Below are 14,192 nucleotides of genomic sequence, written 5' to 3' on the forward strand. Positions count from 1 at the left end.
AGTAAGGAATAAAAGGACACCAGATGTCTATTTTCTTGTTCCTCAAGATAACAGAGAACCGTTCCACACGCTATCATATTTTTCTTGAAAGATAACATGACCATTTCTAGCAGGTAATTTACCGTCGTTAAAGTTATTTTCGACGAAGATTCCACCCGATAGTTGTGCATGTACATATCATCATGTGTAAACATATATTTCTTTGTTAATAAAGCTGTTTACTCCATAAAATATATCGTTGTAGTTTTTCAGTACTGTTTTTTGCACCATACTCTCTCTCTCTGTATATATATATATATATATGTATACGTTTCAAAACTTGTTTGTGTTCCGCAAGCAGACTTTCTCTGGTTTTAAGCAGGAAACCTGATGAACAGCCACTCCTCTTTGGAAGACTGCAGAAACAACAACGAAGAGAGTACACACAATGTTTTTTTTTGTTTTTAAAAAACACATAAACCTGTAAACGTGTTTGTAAAAATTTTGTTCGTTTGGTCATATGTGAGCTAAAGAAAAATTTCGGAAACACTGCACGAGTGGCAAATAGAACTATTTCAATTCTTTCTTAAGAAATTTGTAGTGACGTTGAAGGAATACATCAGAAATTAAACAAATGGGCGACATTGAACACGTCAGTTTGTTAGGATATTCAAAAAACAGTTTGCGATGTTATGGGGAGTACAAATGTGGTCATTTATAATAAAAATCTCCTACACATGAACATTGTTATGTGGCTGTCGAGACTTCAATCTATTAAAATTGGAACGGTTTGACAATAAGAATGGTTATACAACATCTTAACATCTAAATATGCTATATAACAGGAAAATGTTATGTTTATACACTTATATTTTGTAAGTACGATGACTACATTTAAAGCTTCATAAGAGTAGCAACATACTCAACCAATGAACTGTCCACAAAATTTATTTAATGTAAGGATTATGTGAAACAAATGAAAACATTTACTGCAATTTATTTTACTGTCATTCCAAAATTGGTGAAAATGAATAGACTGAAACAAAGGATAAACACTAAATAAACATTGGAGTATCACGTTCACAAAAAAATAACATGAAAAACTATTCCTGCAATATATTCTAAGCTTTCTTTTTGAAAGATATGGAATTTATTAAACTCGCTTTTCCATAAAGCTCATATAAAACTCTTTAACTCTTAAAAAAACTGTGGTAATCATTGCAAAATAGTATAACATTTTATATTTAGTTACATCCAGTAAACGTTTTGATTACGAATAATGGCTGAAGCGGAATTACTTTACAAAATATTTAATCATTCACCATGATATAATTTTTAGTTGAATGTAATATTCAGCTTTTCTCTGTAATATGCAGGTGAATTTAAGATATTTAATGTGCTGCCCTACTGCTTCCCGAGAACGTAAAAGAGCAGTTAGGAAATTATATTCTCAAAGACAGAAAAAAATGGCTTATAAAATACTAATATAAGCTTAAATATATTTCACAGCTAATCCAATGACAATTTAATGACACCATTCAAGTTAAATATAATCAGACGTGTTTTCACTTTATCACCAACGAAAATGTAATTGACTCTACATTCCACTTATTTTCTGGTTAAATAAGGCTCTTTACAATATGCCATAGTACGGGGGAAACCACTCACACATTTTCTAAACTTCTGATTAAACATCGCAGTCATTTGAAGTTTGTCTCCTTCTTTAACAAAGATTAGAGCAGGATTTATTTTATTAAACTGCGAGGCACCAATAATTTCTTTGGACACACAAGAAGTCATTGATTTTACACAGAATGCATCATTGTAATATGTTTCTGATTTTTCTGTAATCTGAACACATATAAATGGTTCCACAAGAAGAAAAATGCCATTCAAGAATAACATGAAAGACTATTCCTGCAATATAAACTTTGTTTCTGAAAGATATGGAATTCATTAAACTCGCTTTTCCATAAAGCTCATATAAAACTCTTTAACTCTTTAAAAAACCGTGGTAATCATTGCAAAATAGTATAACATTTTATATTTAGTTACATCCAGTAAACGTTTTGATTACGAATAATTGCTGAAGCAGAATTACTTTACAAAATATTTAATCAATCACCATGATATAATTTTTAGTCGAATGTAATATTCAGCTTTTCTCTGTAATATTCAGGTGAATTTAAGATATTTAATGTGCTGCCCTACTGCTTCCCGAGAACGTAAAAGAGCAGTTAGGAAATTATATTTTCAAAGACAGAAAAAAATGGCTTATAAAATACTAATATAAGCTTAAATATATTTCACAGCTAATCCAATGACAATTTAATGACACCATTCAAGTTAAATATAATCAGACATGTTTTCACTTTATCACCAACGAAAATGTAATTGACTCAACATTCCACTTATTTTCTGGTTGTATACGAAACTTAAAATAAGGCTCTTTACAATATGCCATAGTACGGGGGAAACTATCCACACATTTTCTAAACTTCTGAGTAAACATCGCAGTCATTTGAAGTTTGTCTCCTTCTTTAACAAAGATTAGAGCAGGATTTATTTTATTAAACTGCGAGGCACCAATAATTTCTTTGGACGCACAAGAAGTCATTGATTTTACACAGAATGCGTCATTGTAATATGTTTCCGATTTTTCTTCAATCTGAACATTTATAAATGGTTCCACAAGAAGAATTGATTTTTCTAGAATTTCAACCGTGAAAGAAATTTTATTATCTACACAAGTGTTTGCAACCGTTGCTAATGTCATGTTTAAATTAGTGTTTTGAACGGTGAGAATTGCACATGATGTATAATGTCTAGGATCTTCAATGGTACTGCCAATGGGCGGAATAAATGGGTTTGCTGAATCACTTTTTCCACTTCTGCATAAGAACGGCCCTATTTCGTCAAATGAGAACAATCCTGTTTCTATCACATTAGCGAGCTCTTTTGAAGACATACAAGAAAATCTTACGCATTGGAAAATAGGAGAGAGCATGCTTATCAATGTTTCTTTAGTTTGTTCTTGTTGTATTGAGAGATAATGTGCTCCCCATTTTCGAATGGAATCAAATAGAGAATATTCTGACTGAAGTGTCATTGTTCCTCTGCACACTATGTCTTCCACTGTGTCCTTCTGACATTCTAAGAAATCATTTGATTTAAGAATGGTTTCGGTATCGCTGTCAATGATGTCGAGACAATCATAGATGATTTGAGAGAGACACATACTTTTAGCTAATTCATAAACTTTGCATACGCATTCTGATTCGGCTGTCACATGTTCCAAAAGAAATTCTTCACTTTTCTCTCGGAGAAGCGCTATTTGGTATTTTTCTGCCACGTAAAACACTTCAATCGCTGTGTCTATTGATGGTATTGAAATTTCATCTGTGTAAACGTACCTGAAAATAATAAATTTTGATGAACTTGTTATTTATAAATCTGAAAACAAAAGTTATAATAGCAGTTAATTAGACGAAATAGTTTGTGTATTAGCATAGGGTGTCTGAAAAGGTATACAACTATTAGTTAATTTGAGGATATCCGTCAGTACTGTTGAAGCTATTCGTTTAGAAAAATGTGGGTGCAAAACCAGTCAGGTACTTAAGGATAATATTAAAGAGCTGTCCTTGTAATTTGGCCATCCAAATTACCTTTTGAACAAAGGTATTTTGGATGGCCCTGTACAAAGTTGTGTAATATCTGTAAAAACCACAAAATGCAATTTCTTTTCCGTCTTGCAAAACAGAAACATCTCTCTCTATAACATAGCATCTAAGATTTCTTACAACAAATGTTTGACAGCAGGAATTATTTATAATACTGCAAAATATTCATATACTCGTTTCAATAATAATTGGTTTCTGTTTGATCTGAGCAGTTGAATTCTCTCTCCATGCTCAATTTGCCATTTTTTTACAAACGTAATGGACATCACATCTGTTTTTTTTATTGCTAATTCACCTTCTAGAAAAAAATGTCCCTTTTTGCTGGAAATGTGTTATATGTACACCTCTTCTTGTCAGGTTTACTCCAATGATCTTCCTGAATAATCAGTTTTGTGGGTTGCTAAATATTTATCCCGTTTTGCCTGTTTAAGTGTTCTCAATATTAATCATTGCCTTCCGCAATTGTACTGTGGAACTTGGGAAAAATTAATTGCTTGAATTCTGTGATATTTATTATCACATATACGAAGACAATTTTCAACTATTGTTAGTCTTCTCTAAGCAGAGTTTACCCAGTGTAACGTAGTATTTGAAGAACAACCACTTTTCTGGGAATCGTGCAGCCATCAAAGAGCACAGTAAGAAAGGCAGAACGCAGAATCCTACTTTTTCTCTTGTGAACTGCACCCAAGATTGTAAAATTGTCGTTGATTAGAACAATGTGCAGGCTAATCACTATAAATTCCGAAATTATTTCATTCTATTTGTCAATATAAATGTCTTACGCATTATTGTGGGTCAATTCGAGAATATCTCTAATGTGATGAACTAAACGTTTTGTACCAAAAACAAAAAAAAAAGTGTTTTAAAATCGATTTACGAAACTATTTCCCATTCGCATTCGTGTATGATCTGATCTCCTATATAGGAGGTTGGCTACCATGATGTGATCGATGGTTGACTACGAGCGTAACATGTGGTGAGGATCCTATTTCTTCCACATATTGTCGAAGGTATTCATGACTGTAAATCCGTGTGTGGTCACGGGGCCGGTTTCCCTTTCTGAGGGAAGAAAAACTAGAGTTTTCAGTAGAATAAACCCTCTACTTTTGAATGTGATAGGCTAACTCACCTTTATTTGAAAGAGACCAGATAAAGGTTCCTCACTTCATGGACTAAAATCAAACCCAGGTCTTTCTGACCAGAGGACTTCGTCTATACCTACTGAGCTTCGGAGGTTCTACAAAACTTAATTATTAATATTAATATAATTGTCAGGTACGATGACTATGAATTTAACATTGCAGCAACGTAGCAACAAGAAGTATCATGAAAGTTAAAATACAGGGTGTCGAATAAATTTATAAATATTTCAATAATTCATAAAAATCGGAAAAACTGGTATATTAGAGTGCAGTTTGCATGAAATAAATCGTAAGGAGGGATTTTTTTTCTTGTTTTTCTTTTTGTTTTGGTAAGAAAAAAATTAATTCAAAATTTCAGCAATAGATGCTGCTGTACCACATGCCTCATTTGTAAGATACATGCAAATGAGAGTCCTATAAAATGCAAGGTGTACCGCAGGCAGCTCATAATTAATGCATGCAGATTCCCAGTCATTAGTGCAAACAGGAAGGCTTTTGCGTAAAGAAAGGTTTCTTGCTCTGATGCCGACATGGTTGGATAACGCATCCTTAGTGAAGTTGTTTTATGTAAGCGAGGAATTGGCAGCAGAAACAGAAAGTTTCCAACATAGAAAAGAATGAAGAAAGCTCGAGGTCCTGTCACATCTGCGGACCACAGTCCTAATACGACATTTTGATGATACTGGAAGTTCGTCAGATCGACCTCGCAACAGCAGATCAGTGTTATCCAAAGCATGAGCCAGCATTGTGGAATCGCATATGAATGGCTAAAGAACCAATGAAAGGTGTAAGCAGTACACAAGAATCATGGGTACAACGAAAACTCTGCATCCTTCATGGTATGTTAAGCTTGAATACACCTTGCAATCTCTTCACTAGCTGTTAGTAAATAATACCACTAAGCAGGAGCAATGCTCAACGTAGGCATTGACAAAAATCGCAGAAGATAAAGTCCATAATGGTTAGCATCTTTTGAAGACAGAAAGTGCATTTTTCATTGGATGGGACAGTTAATACGAATAACTGGCGAATTTCGGCACAGCACGATGCACACGCCTACAGTCGTTGTATTCATCGCGACTCACTGCATCAGCCATTGTCGGTCCCTTTTTCTTTGAAGAGTCATGTGCAAAAACTGGCTCGACTACATTCTCAGTAAATGCACAGCGCTACTAGCAACTGCTACCTGAAAACGTGATACCATACTTTAGGGAGAAATGCTCTTTACATAGTCACTTTCATGCAGGATGAAAGATGTGATGTTCGGTGCTGTCTCGTCCTTCATTCTGATCAGCACATTTGATCAACGACTCATCAGGCATAATTGATACTCGGCATTGACCCCGGACACATCAGTATATTTTTGGTTGTAGGGTTATTTAAAGTCCAAATATACCTGAGCAGCCCATCTTCCTTAGTGGATTTAAAAGATGCCATTCGCAGTAAGTTGCTTGCATCCATCTGGATATGTTCCACGCTTCTGTAAATGGCATTCTCAGCCGCTTACATCTGCGAGCAGATACATTGAACAATTACTGCAGGGATATGTAACGGGTTTCCTGCATATGAATAAATAAGTATTCAGTGCTATACTGACTCTCATCGCTAGGGTAGCCCTCTCTCGGTGAAATTTTAAACTAAAGTGTTTTTTCCCACCCCCAAAAAATCCTCCTCCTCCTCCTTGTGGTCCACTTGTATCAATTTTTCCGAATTTTATGAATTATTGAAATATTTACAAATTTATAGGACACCCACCCTCTATAACACTAATAAACATAACCCCACTGGACTGGTATACAGTTGTTTACATTGCGGATACCAAGTTAAAAGACTAAATAGAATGAAATAATGCATGATTTTGAAAATGATTTGATATTTGTCTGCAACATAACACACTTGTATCGTTGTGACAAATTTATCATTCTGCTATTGTACACAGATTTTATTTCCGTGCAATAGCTGAAATTAATCAATATTAATGAATTGACAATTTATAATTATGAAGAGAAATACACAAAAGTGCAAGAATCAGTTTTGTTACATTGGAAAAAACATTTTACAGTAGACATGCCCCTAGATTCATCTGGTCATTTCTTATAGATTTCTAGGTGCTAAACACGAATATGATAATGAAAATGCAATATTAGCTACTGTTTGTGAGAGAATCGCAATAGTTTCTTATATAATAGAGCAATACCTACTTATCAATAACGACCATTTATTCAATTGACTTCCCACCATACCAGCTTTGTTGATTCTGTAGTCTATTTCCATATTAAAATTACCACCTTCACTAAAAATCGTGCCTAAGTAGCTGAAATATTTTACTTGTTCCACAAGTTCTCCATTCACAATGCAGTTGACATTTTCAACAATTCTACCTATTTTTATTGCTGACCCAATACCATATCTATTACAACAGTTATTCAATTTAGTCAGGGAAGCATGCAAATTTGTAGCAGATTTATTTAGAAGTATAACATCGTCCACATAAAGCAAAGAGCTGACATTAACATCTCCAATTCTGATATCATGTTTAATATCACTTTCCTTCATAATGTGATCCATATAGATAATGGGATAATGTACATCCTTGTCTCACACCAGATTTAAGATTAAACAATCTTCATCTACTTCCTTCAATTCTAACTGCTGAATTACAACTAAAAAAAAATGAAGTATTGCTTGATATATTGCCCCATTGACACCATATAACTGTAGCGTATTGAATAGCTTCTCTCTTGGCACCTTGTCATAGGCCTTTTCAAGATCAACAAAACTTAAATACAGATCTTTGTTATATTCAAATACTTTCTCGACTATTTGTCGTAAAGTGAAAATCTGATCCTGACATCCTCTATTTGGCCTGAATCCAGCTTGTTCTTCACCAATCTTTTCTTCCACAAGTCTTCTCAACCGTTTCTAAAGTATACTTGCATAAATCTTGCCATGAACACTCAGTAGAGAAATACCTCTGTAATTCTCACATTCAGTTTTATTTCCCTTTTTATATATGGGTACTATGAGAGCTCTACTCTAATCATCGGGAATTCGTCCCTCTGTCCAGGCTTTCTGAACTATGCAGTGCAGCCGTGTAACACTTTTATACCACCATACTTCAGCATGTCAGGGTGAATTTCATCTACTCCTGCTGCCTTTCCACATTTCAAACCTTTGATGGCTTTTTCTACTTCAAGTATGGACATGTCTTCCTGACTGAATGCCTGTTGAGTGTTTTTTACCACTGTGCTATCATTGCTTGTTTCATTTAGCAATTTTTTGAAGTAATTACTCTATACTTCAAGGATATCTTTTTCTCCCGTTTTCATGTCACCTTTATCATCTCTAACTCCTTTTACAGCACTCTTTCCTCCATTTCTGAGCTTCTTCAACAACCTGCAGAATACCTTACCACCTTCTTGATATTTATTTTCTATGTTCTTGCCTATGTCCTCCCATGACTTTTGTTTAGCTAATTTTAACACAGTGTTTAGCTTTCTTACATTTGTCTCTGTATTCTCTAAGAGCACAAACTGACTTATTTGCCAGGAACTTTTCATATGCTTTCTTCTTTTCCTTCACTGCCTCTTTAACTTCCTCTGTCCACCATGCAGTTCTGATTTTTCTATCCTTGCAGCAACCTCAACACATGCCTCTCTGGCTGAATCGATCAGTGTTTTCTTCAAGGCTTGCCACTGAATCTCCAAGGTTTGGTTGCAGAAAATGTGTGCATTGAATTCAGCGGCTAGTTTTTATTCCTTCACTCTTCTGTTGCTATCATGCAATATCTTAACTTCTGCACCAGTGCAATAATGATAAAAGAAAAAAAAATCTCACGCCATATCCTGGGGTGATAGACGTGAGTAGAACAACAGCAGTGCTGTTTTAGCCCGAAATGTCCTCACACACGAAGCAGAGGAAAATATCTCACTTTGAGATCCTCAACAACAACTCTCATGTTTAGGAATTTAAGAAGATTTAGTGATACTTTGCAAGGCATTACATCTCAATCACCGAATAAACATATATGACGCAGAATATTCTGCATTTGAAAAGCACGGGGGAGACTACATCGTATAAAGTGCAGTAGTATCATTTGGCAACTATTACAGAAGCAAGTCGTGGTATATCATATAATCAATAGCTAAATAACAACGTCTTCCGTTGTCAATAAAAATTATATTTTCTTTCGAGATATTCTGAAATTACACTTAATTCTATCTTTTAAGGAATAAAGGGAGTGATTTATTTTACCAACTTAATGAACTAGAAAAAATAAACCTATGGGAAAGTGTGATAATGGCATTCGTTTTCCCATGGCAGGTTGTCATTCTGAGAATCGATTATCACAGTGTTCTCTAAATATATTAAAAAAACACATATATTTAAGAACGTAATTATAAAATAAAATACTATAATCTATGAAGGGCAATAAATAGAAAGATAAATATCAGCATTTGGATATAACAATGGATAAATGACTCACGTGAGCATAATTTGAAATGCTTTTGGAGAAACGTCAGGAATCTTGATCTCTCCTTCCTCCTTTAGAGGACCATAAAACATGGCAGCAAACACTGGGCTGGCAATCGCAAGCAATAGCTTATGAACCTGTGCTATTACTTGACGTTCACCTTCTCCAACTATGAAGGTGACGTCAGAATAGACAGGATCCTTCAATAAACACTGAAGTCTTCCTTTCACTGTCGCCATAGCCATCTGAAGAGAAAAAAGTATAGATTGAATCATGATCGTTTCAGCGGATTAAAAAAAATGTGAAGGACATGTTATTTGTAATTTAATTTGCTCATAATCGAAAGGTTCTAATAATGGTTTTTCTTTATTTAAATCAAAACTAAAAGACAGGAAGTGAGAATATTAATTTAAAACTTCGCTTGTTCAAATGGTGAGATGGCTTAAGAATTAAAAGAAAAAAATAAATTAAGATGCACAGCCTAGGACATAAGACTTTAGACCATGCTCTTTTAGTTATTTTATTTTTTTTTTAAATTCACACTTGTACACAAAACCTTCATAGGAAAGCCATTTGAAACACACCCCAATCTATGACAGAACAATCTAGTCTGATCCCTTTTTTGACTGCTTTCCGTCATGGATGACTATTGGTATTCTCACCATCTTCGCAAAATACAAAATTCCATTTATTGGCATGGTATATGACAGGGATGTTCAACCCGTCGATCGCGGAGCGATTTTTGGTCGATCTCTTGTGTATTCCACTTTACAAATTTAATTAAAACTGAAAACATAATATTTCATTTATCATTATTTGTATTATTTTTAATTCGCTTTAAGTGTATTGCTATTGTTTATTTATTTTTCGTTAAAATTGTCAAATCAGTAATGTTCTTATAAGTTTCCTGGTAAATGAATTAATTTGGATCAGTGGAAGTCAAACAGCGAGCCGAGTGAATACGATTATAAGCAAAGTGTAAAAACTCGATTGTAGCTTAAATATTAAATATTCCAAAGCAGATGACATCGATTTTTTACTTAGGTTAAGTCCCATGTGAATATTGTAAAAAAATAAACTTTGTTTGTCTCGGCATAGTTTGTATTAGATGTTTTTGTTAATAACTCTTTTGAAGCTAATTTTATATACTGCTTTAATAAGAATATGTTCGACTGTTAAAAACAAAGACAATGTTTTTGGCGTCGAAGCTGTACATGACTGCATTAGAAAGATTGTTATCGAAACTTGTATGTATGAGAAAGGCTTGCAGGCTTTAAGTGAAAACATTTCTGAAGTCAGTCAGAAAGAGTTCAAACAACTTTCCGATGGTCGGCAACTTACAATCAAAAGAAAGCGGAGGAGAACCAAAGGCGTGCCGAACTTGAAACTTAAGATGAAAGACTCATAACGATTCTTTGGGGGTTTCCAAACTTTATGCGAGGTCTCAGAGGAGGCCTAATGAAAAAGGGACTGAAGCAAGCAGAAGGGATTCCAGTTCCAGAAAAATATAAATGACCGCGAATTTAGACATCTCCCATATTTATTAAAATTTTTTGAACAAAATCAAGAAATGCTTCGATTTAAATTGATTTAAAAGAATTTATTCGTGAAATAGAATTAGTTGAGGAAGAAATAAATTCAAGATTTAAAGATTTTAATAAAACTGAAATGATTGTATCTTTTATCAGTAACCCATTTCAAGGAAACTTGAACATCACAGAAATTTCAAATAAAACTAATTGCGCTGTTGGATATAAACCAAGCTGAAGTAGAACTCGAGATAATAAACATTCAGAATAGTTTACATTTAAAATCAATAAACAATGAAGTCATTTGGAAGTATGCACATAAAAATTTCCCAATATTAACTGATATTGCGTGAAAAATTCTGTTGTTTCGGATTCAGAATCCGCTTTTTCAAATATGAAGTCATAAAAAATCAATTAAGGAACCAATTTACAAATGATCATTTGGATGATTGTCTGCGATTGGCCACTTGTTCATATCAACCTGACTGACAATATTGCGAGTTCCAAATGATGCCAAATTCACATTAATTTTTTTTTTTTTTAATCAACCAGCATTTTCTGTAACTTGTGAGTTTGTAATCAATCTGTTGATTTTTCTAACTTGTGTTTTCCAAAATAGAGAAATAAATATTTTTTTCCAATATTTTTTTCTATTAAAATAATTAAAAGTGATAAATAAATTTTTAAATACGCAAATAAAGTTTTTAGTTGTGTATATATTTTTTTAGTTGTTTATTTGTGCATAATCAGATATCAGGTTGGGGAACGTGATCTATATAAGAGAGTAGATCGCCAAATAACTTTGTATAGAAAAGTAGCTCGCGTAATAAAAAAAAGGATGAACACCACTGGTATACATATGATCATTACAAAAATCTGAAGGTTTCTATCATATGACTTCTCTTCCTCATGTTTGTTATTGTTTGCATGTCACAAATTCTGAATTAGATCTCAATTTACATACCACTGCCCCGATATCATCTTTTTCACTCTGATTTGCATCAGTCTACACTGGATGTACATTACTGGGTGTTACAATAAACTTTGTAGCGGTATAGAAGCCCTTTGGTCGGAAAGACCTGGGTTCGATTCTCATCCATGATGTGAGGATCCTTTATCTGCTATCTTTCGGCAAAAGGTGAATTAGCCAGTTTCATACAAAAGTAGTAGTTTATTTTTTTCAAAACCCCGGAAATTCGGGTTTTTCGGCCCCCAGAACAGGCAAACCGGCCTCGTGAACACACACGGATCTACAGTCATTAATACTTAAACCCCCATGACAGGGCTCAACTCGGCCCAGTAGGGACGAGGGAAAAAAGGAAAGAAACTCCATACGAATAAATAAATAAATAAACAAACAAAGCATTATAATTTACCTGTCAGTTGCATTTGCTTTCTGTGCTAACCTTCAACTTCCTATGTAATAAAACACCAAAGTCCCTTGTTCAGCATAATCTGTCCAATATTATACGATATGATCTCGTATATCTCATTACATCAAAGTGCATAAATTCACATTTACTATTACTTAATTATAATAATTTTTAAATAGTCAAATCTCCAGGTTATTCTTATACAAAAAAGCACCTTTTGATTTCTTTTTATACAATCGAAATTTATTCCGGCTGTAGAATTAACAAAAGCGACAATAAAAATATAATGCAACAGAAACACAAAACTGAAATACAAATATTACAGTAATCAGTAGGAATATAAGTAATAATAACTAAGCAGTTATTACTATAAGTAAATAAATATATAAAACACAATCGTTTCCAGTTTTTATATAAAGACTCATTAATATAAGAAGAAAAGAGCAAAGGACATAAAACACAGTAGCCAGAAAGTGCACAATACGTGTAACCAAGGAATCATACTCATATTAATCTAGAATAATGTAAATTCTAAAATAAAATTATTTCTAGGATCACTTCTACATGGCAGAACACATAACACATAGTGCACAGAATAGAGCTTAAGACAAAACGTATAACAACTGTGGTAAGCTTTAATAATATACTTTTAAAATACAGATTAACAATTATACTGATGAGGTTTTTGAAGATTTGTGTCTAAACATCCTAATCTGATGGTAGAAACTTTATTTCATTACACTGTTAAGTATAGATCGTTATAGATGAGAATTCAAAAGATTTATGAACGATTTCTTTATTTACCTTACGAGCTATCAGCGAATAATTAATATACTAATTTGAACAATTTTTAAATTTTGTAAATTATAAATAATTTAAGGCGAAGAAAATTAGAATCTTTCGGTTATTTAAAACATTTTAGAAATAAGCTATGTGAATACTACTCAACGTTGGACTGAAGAACAAGAAACAGGTGGCCGGGTTGATATTAATGAGCAATCACCAAGTATGAGGCCAAAAAAAAAGTGAAATTGATCATTTCCATTTAGGAAAATGCTGAGCAGCTTATTAGAGAAAATTGTCAAATAAGTGAGAGATGTCAAGAAATGAAAATTAATCACTGGATTAGCAAACGTCAACATCACATCAATACAGAATTTCGATACAATGAATTTTCACTTTTCCAAATGCAGCACAGAGCAGGAAAATTAGATTGAAAAATTTGGAACACGGTGGCTTCATCGGACGTACAGTTATTGGTTATTTGCTAAACACAACTTAAGAGTATTTATTTTGAAATGACGAACACTTCAAAGCAGAGGTGACAAAATAGTTAAAATAACTGGAAGAGTTTTATTAAAACTGTGGCCTCATGCACCTTATAGGTGTAAAGATCAATAACTAAATAACTTTATTAAGAATGCTTTTGGAAAAACATGTATTCCAAAGTTTAAAAAAATATTAACAAACAGATTATGTTGAAGTATTGTATGAAAATAACTAGATATGTCAATTTTCCTCTAGCTTTCATTTCAAAGTAGGCTGAGAACTATCGCAATAGACATTACTTTTCAAACTCCCTCTTATACAGGGTCAGTACGGTAGTGTTCAATTTTTTGGGTACGCGGCAGGATTTCAAGGGGGTTATTGGGTGAAATGCACAAATGCACAAAATAACATCTTTTGAATTTATAACAAACCAGATGCATTTTAATAAATGTAACTCCTATAGCAACTATTTAGTAATATCGTATCATTATAATAAGATATCGCAGAATGTGTCAGAGATATTTTATTTTTATATTTATTTAATCAGTTGCTCAGTTATATTTGCAACCAAAAGTTCCAAAGATAACAAACCATTTTACAATAAACACTGAATATCCTGTCTGATATCCTGTTGTGTCTAGTTTTGGTTCTGTACACTCTAATATGAGTCAAGATTTCCTGGCTAATGTATAAAGCACTGGCTTTATACATTAGCCATTATTATTGAAATAATGGCTAAACTG

The 14,192-nt window shown here is 33.4% G+C and overlaps 1 protein-coding gene across 5 annotated transcripts in view; it reads right to left on the reverse strand.

The window, feature by feature from the left end:
• Positions 1 to 960: 960 nt before the first annotated feature.
• The window catches only part of LOC150106054 (BTB/POZ domain-containing protein 6-like), a 179,193-nt gene continuing 165,961 nt past the window's right edge, over positions 961 to 14,192 (reverse strand). For 4 of the 5 annotated variants that reach the window (XM_090393803.1, XM_090393800.1, XM_090393801.1 and 1 more), the window contains 2 exons: positions 9,291 to 9,523; positions 961 to 3,392 (listed from right to left, as the gene is read on the reverse strand). In XM_090393803.1, coding sequence (XP_090249929.1) covers positions 2,348 to 3,392; positions 9,291 to 9,523 — 1,278 coding nt within the window. In that variant the 3' untranslated portion in view covers positions 961 to 2,347. The remainder of the gene's footprint in view (positions 3,393 to 9,290; positions 9,524 to 14,192) is intronic. The other variant, XM_090393804.1, reaches the window with a different exon arrangement.

Source organism: Typopeltis vanoorti, chromosome 6 (genome assembly GCF_054136105.1).
Source record: "Typopeltis vanoorti isolate ZY-2024b chromosome 6, IOZ_Tvanoo_1.0, whole genome shotgun sequence".
Taxonomy (NCBI): Eukaryota; Metazoa; Arthropoda; class Arachnida; order Uropygi; family Thelyphonidae; genus Typopeltis; species Typopeltis vanoorti.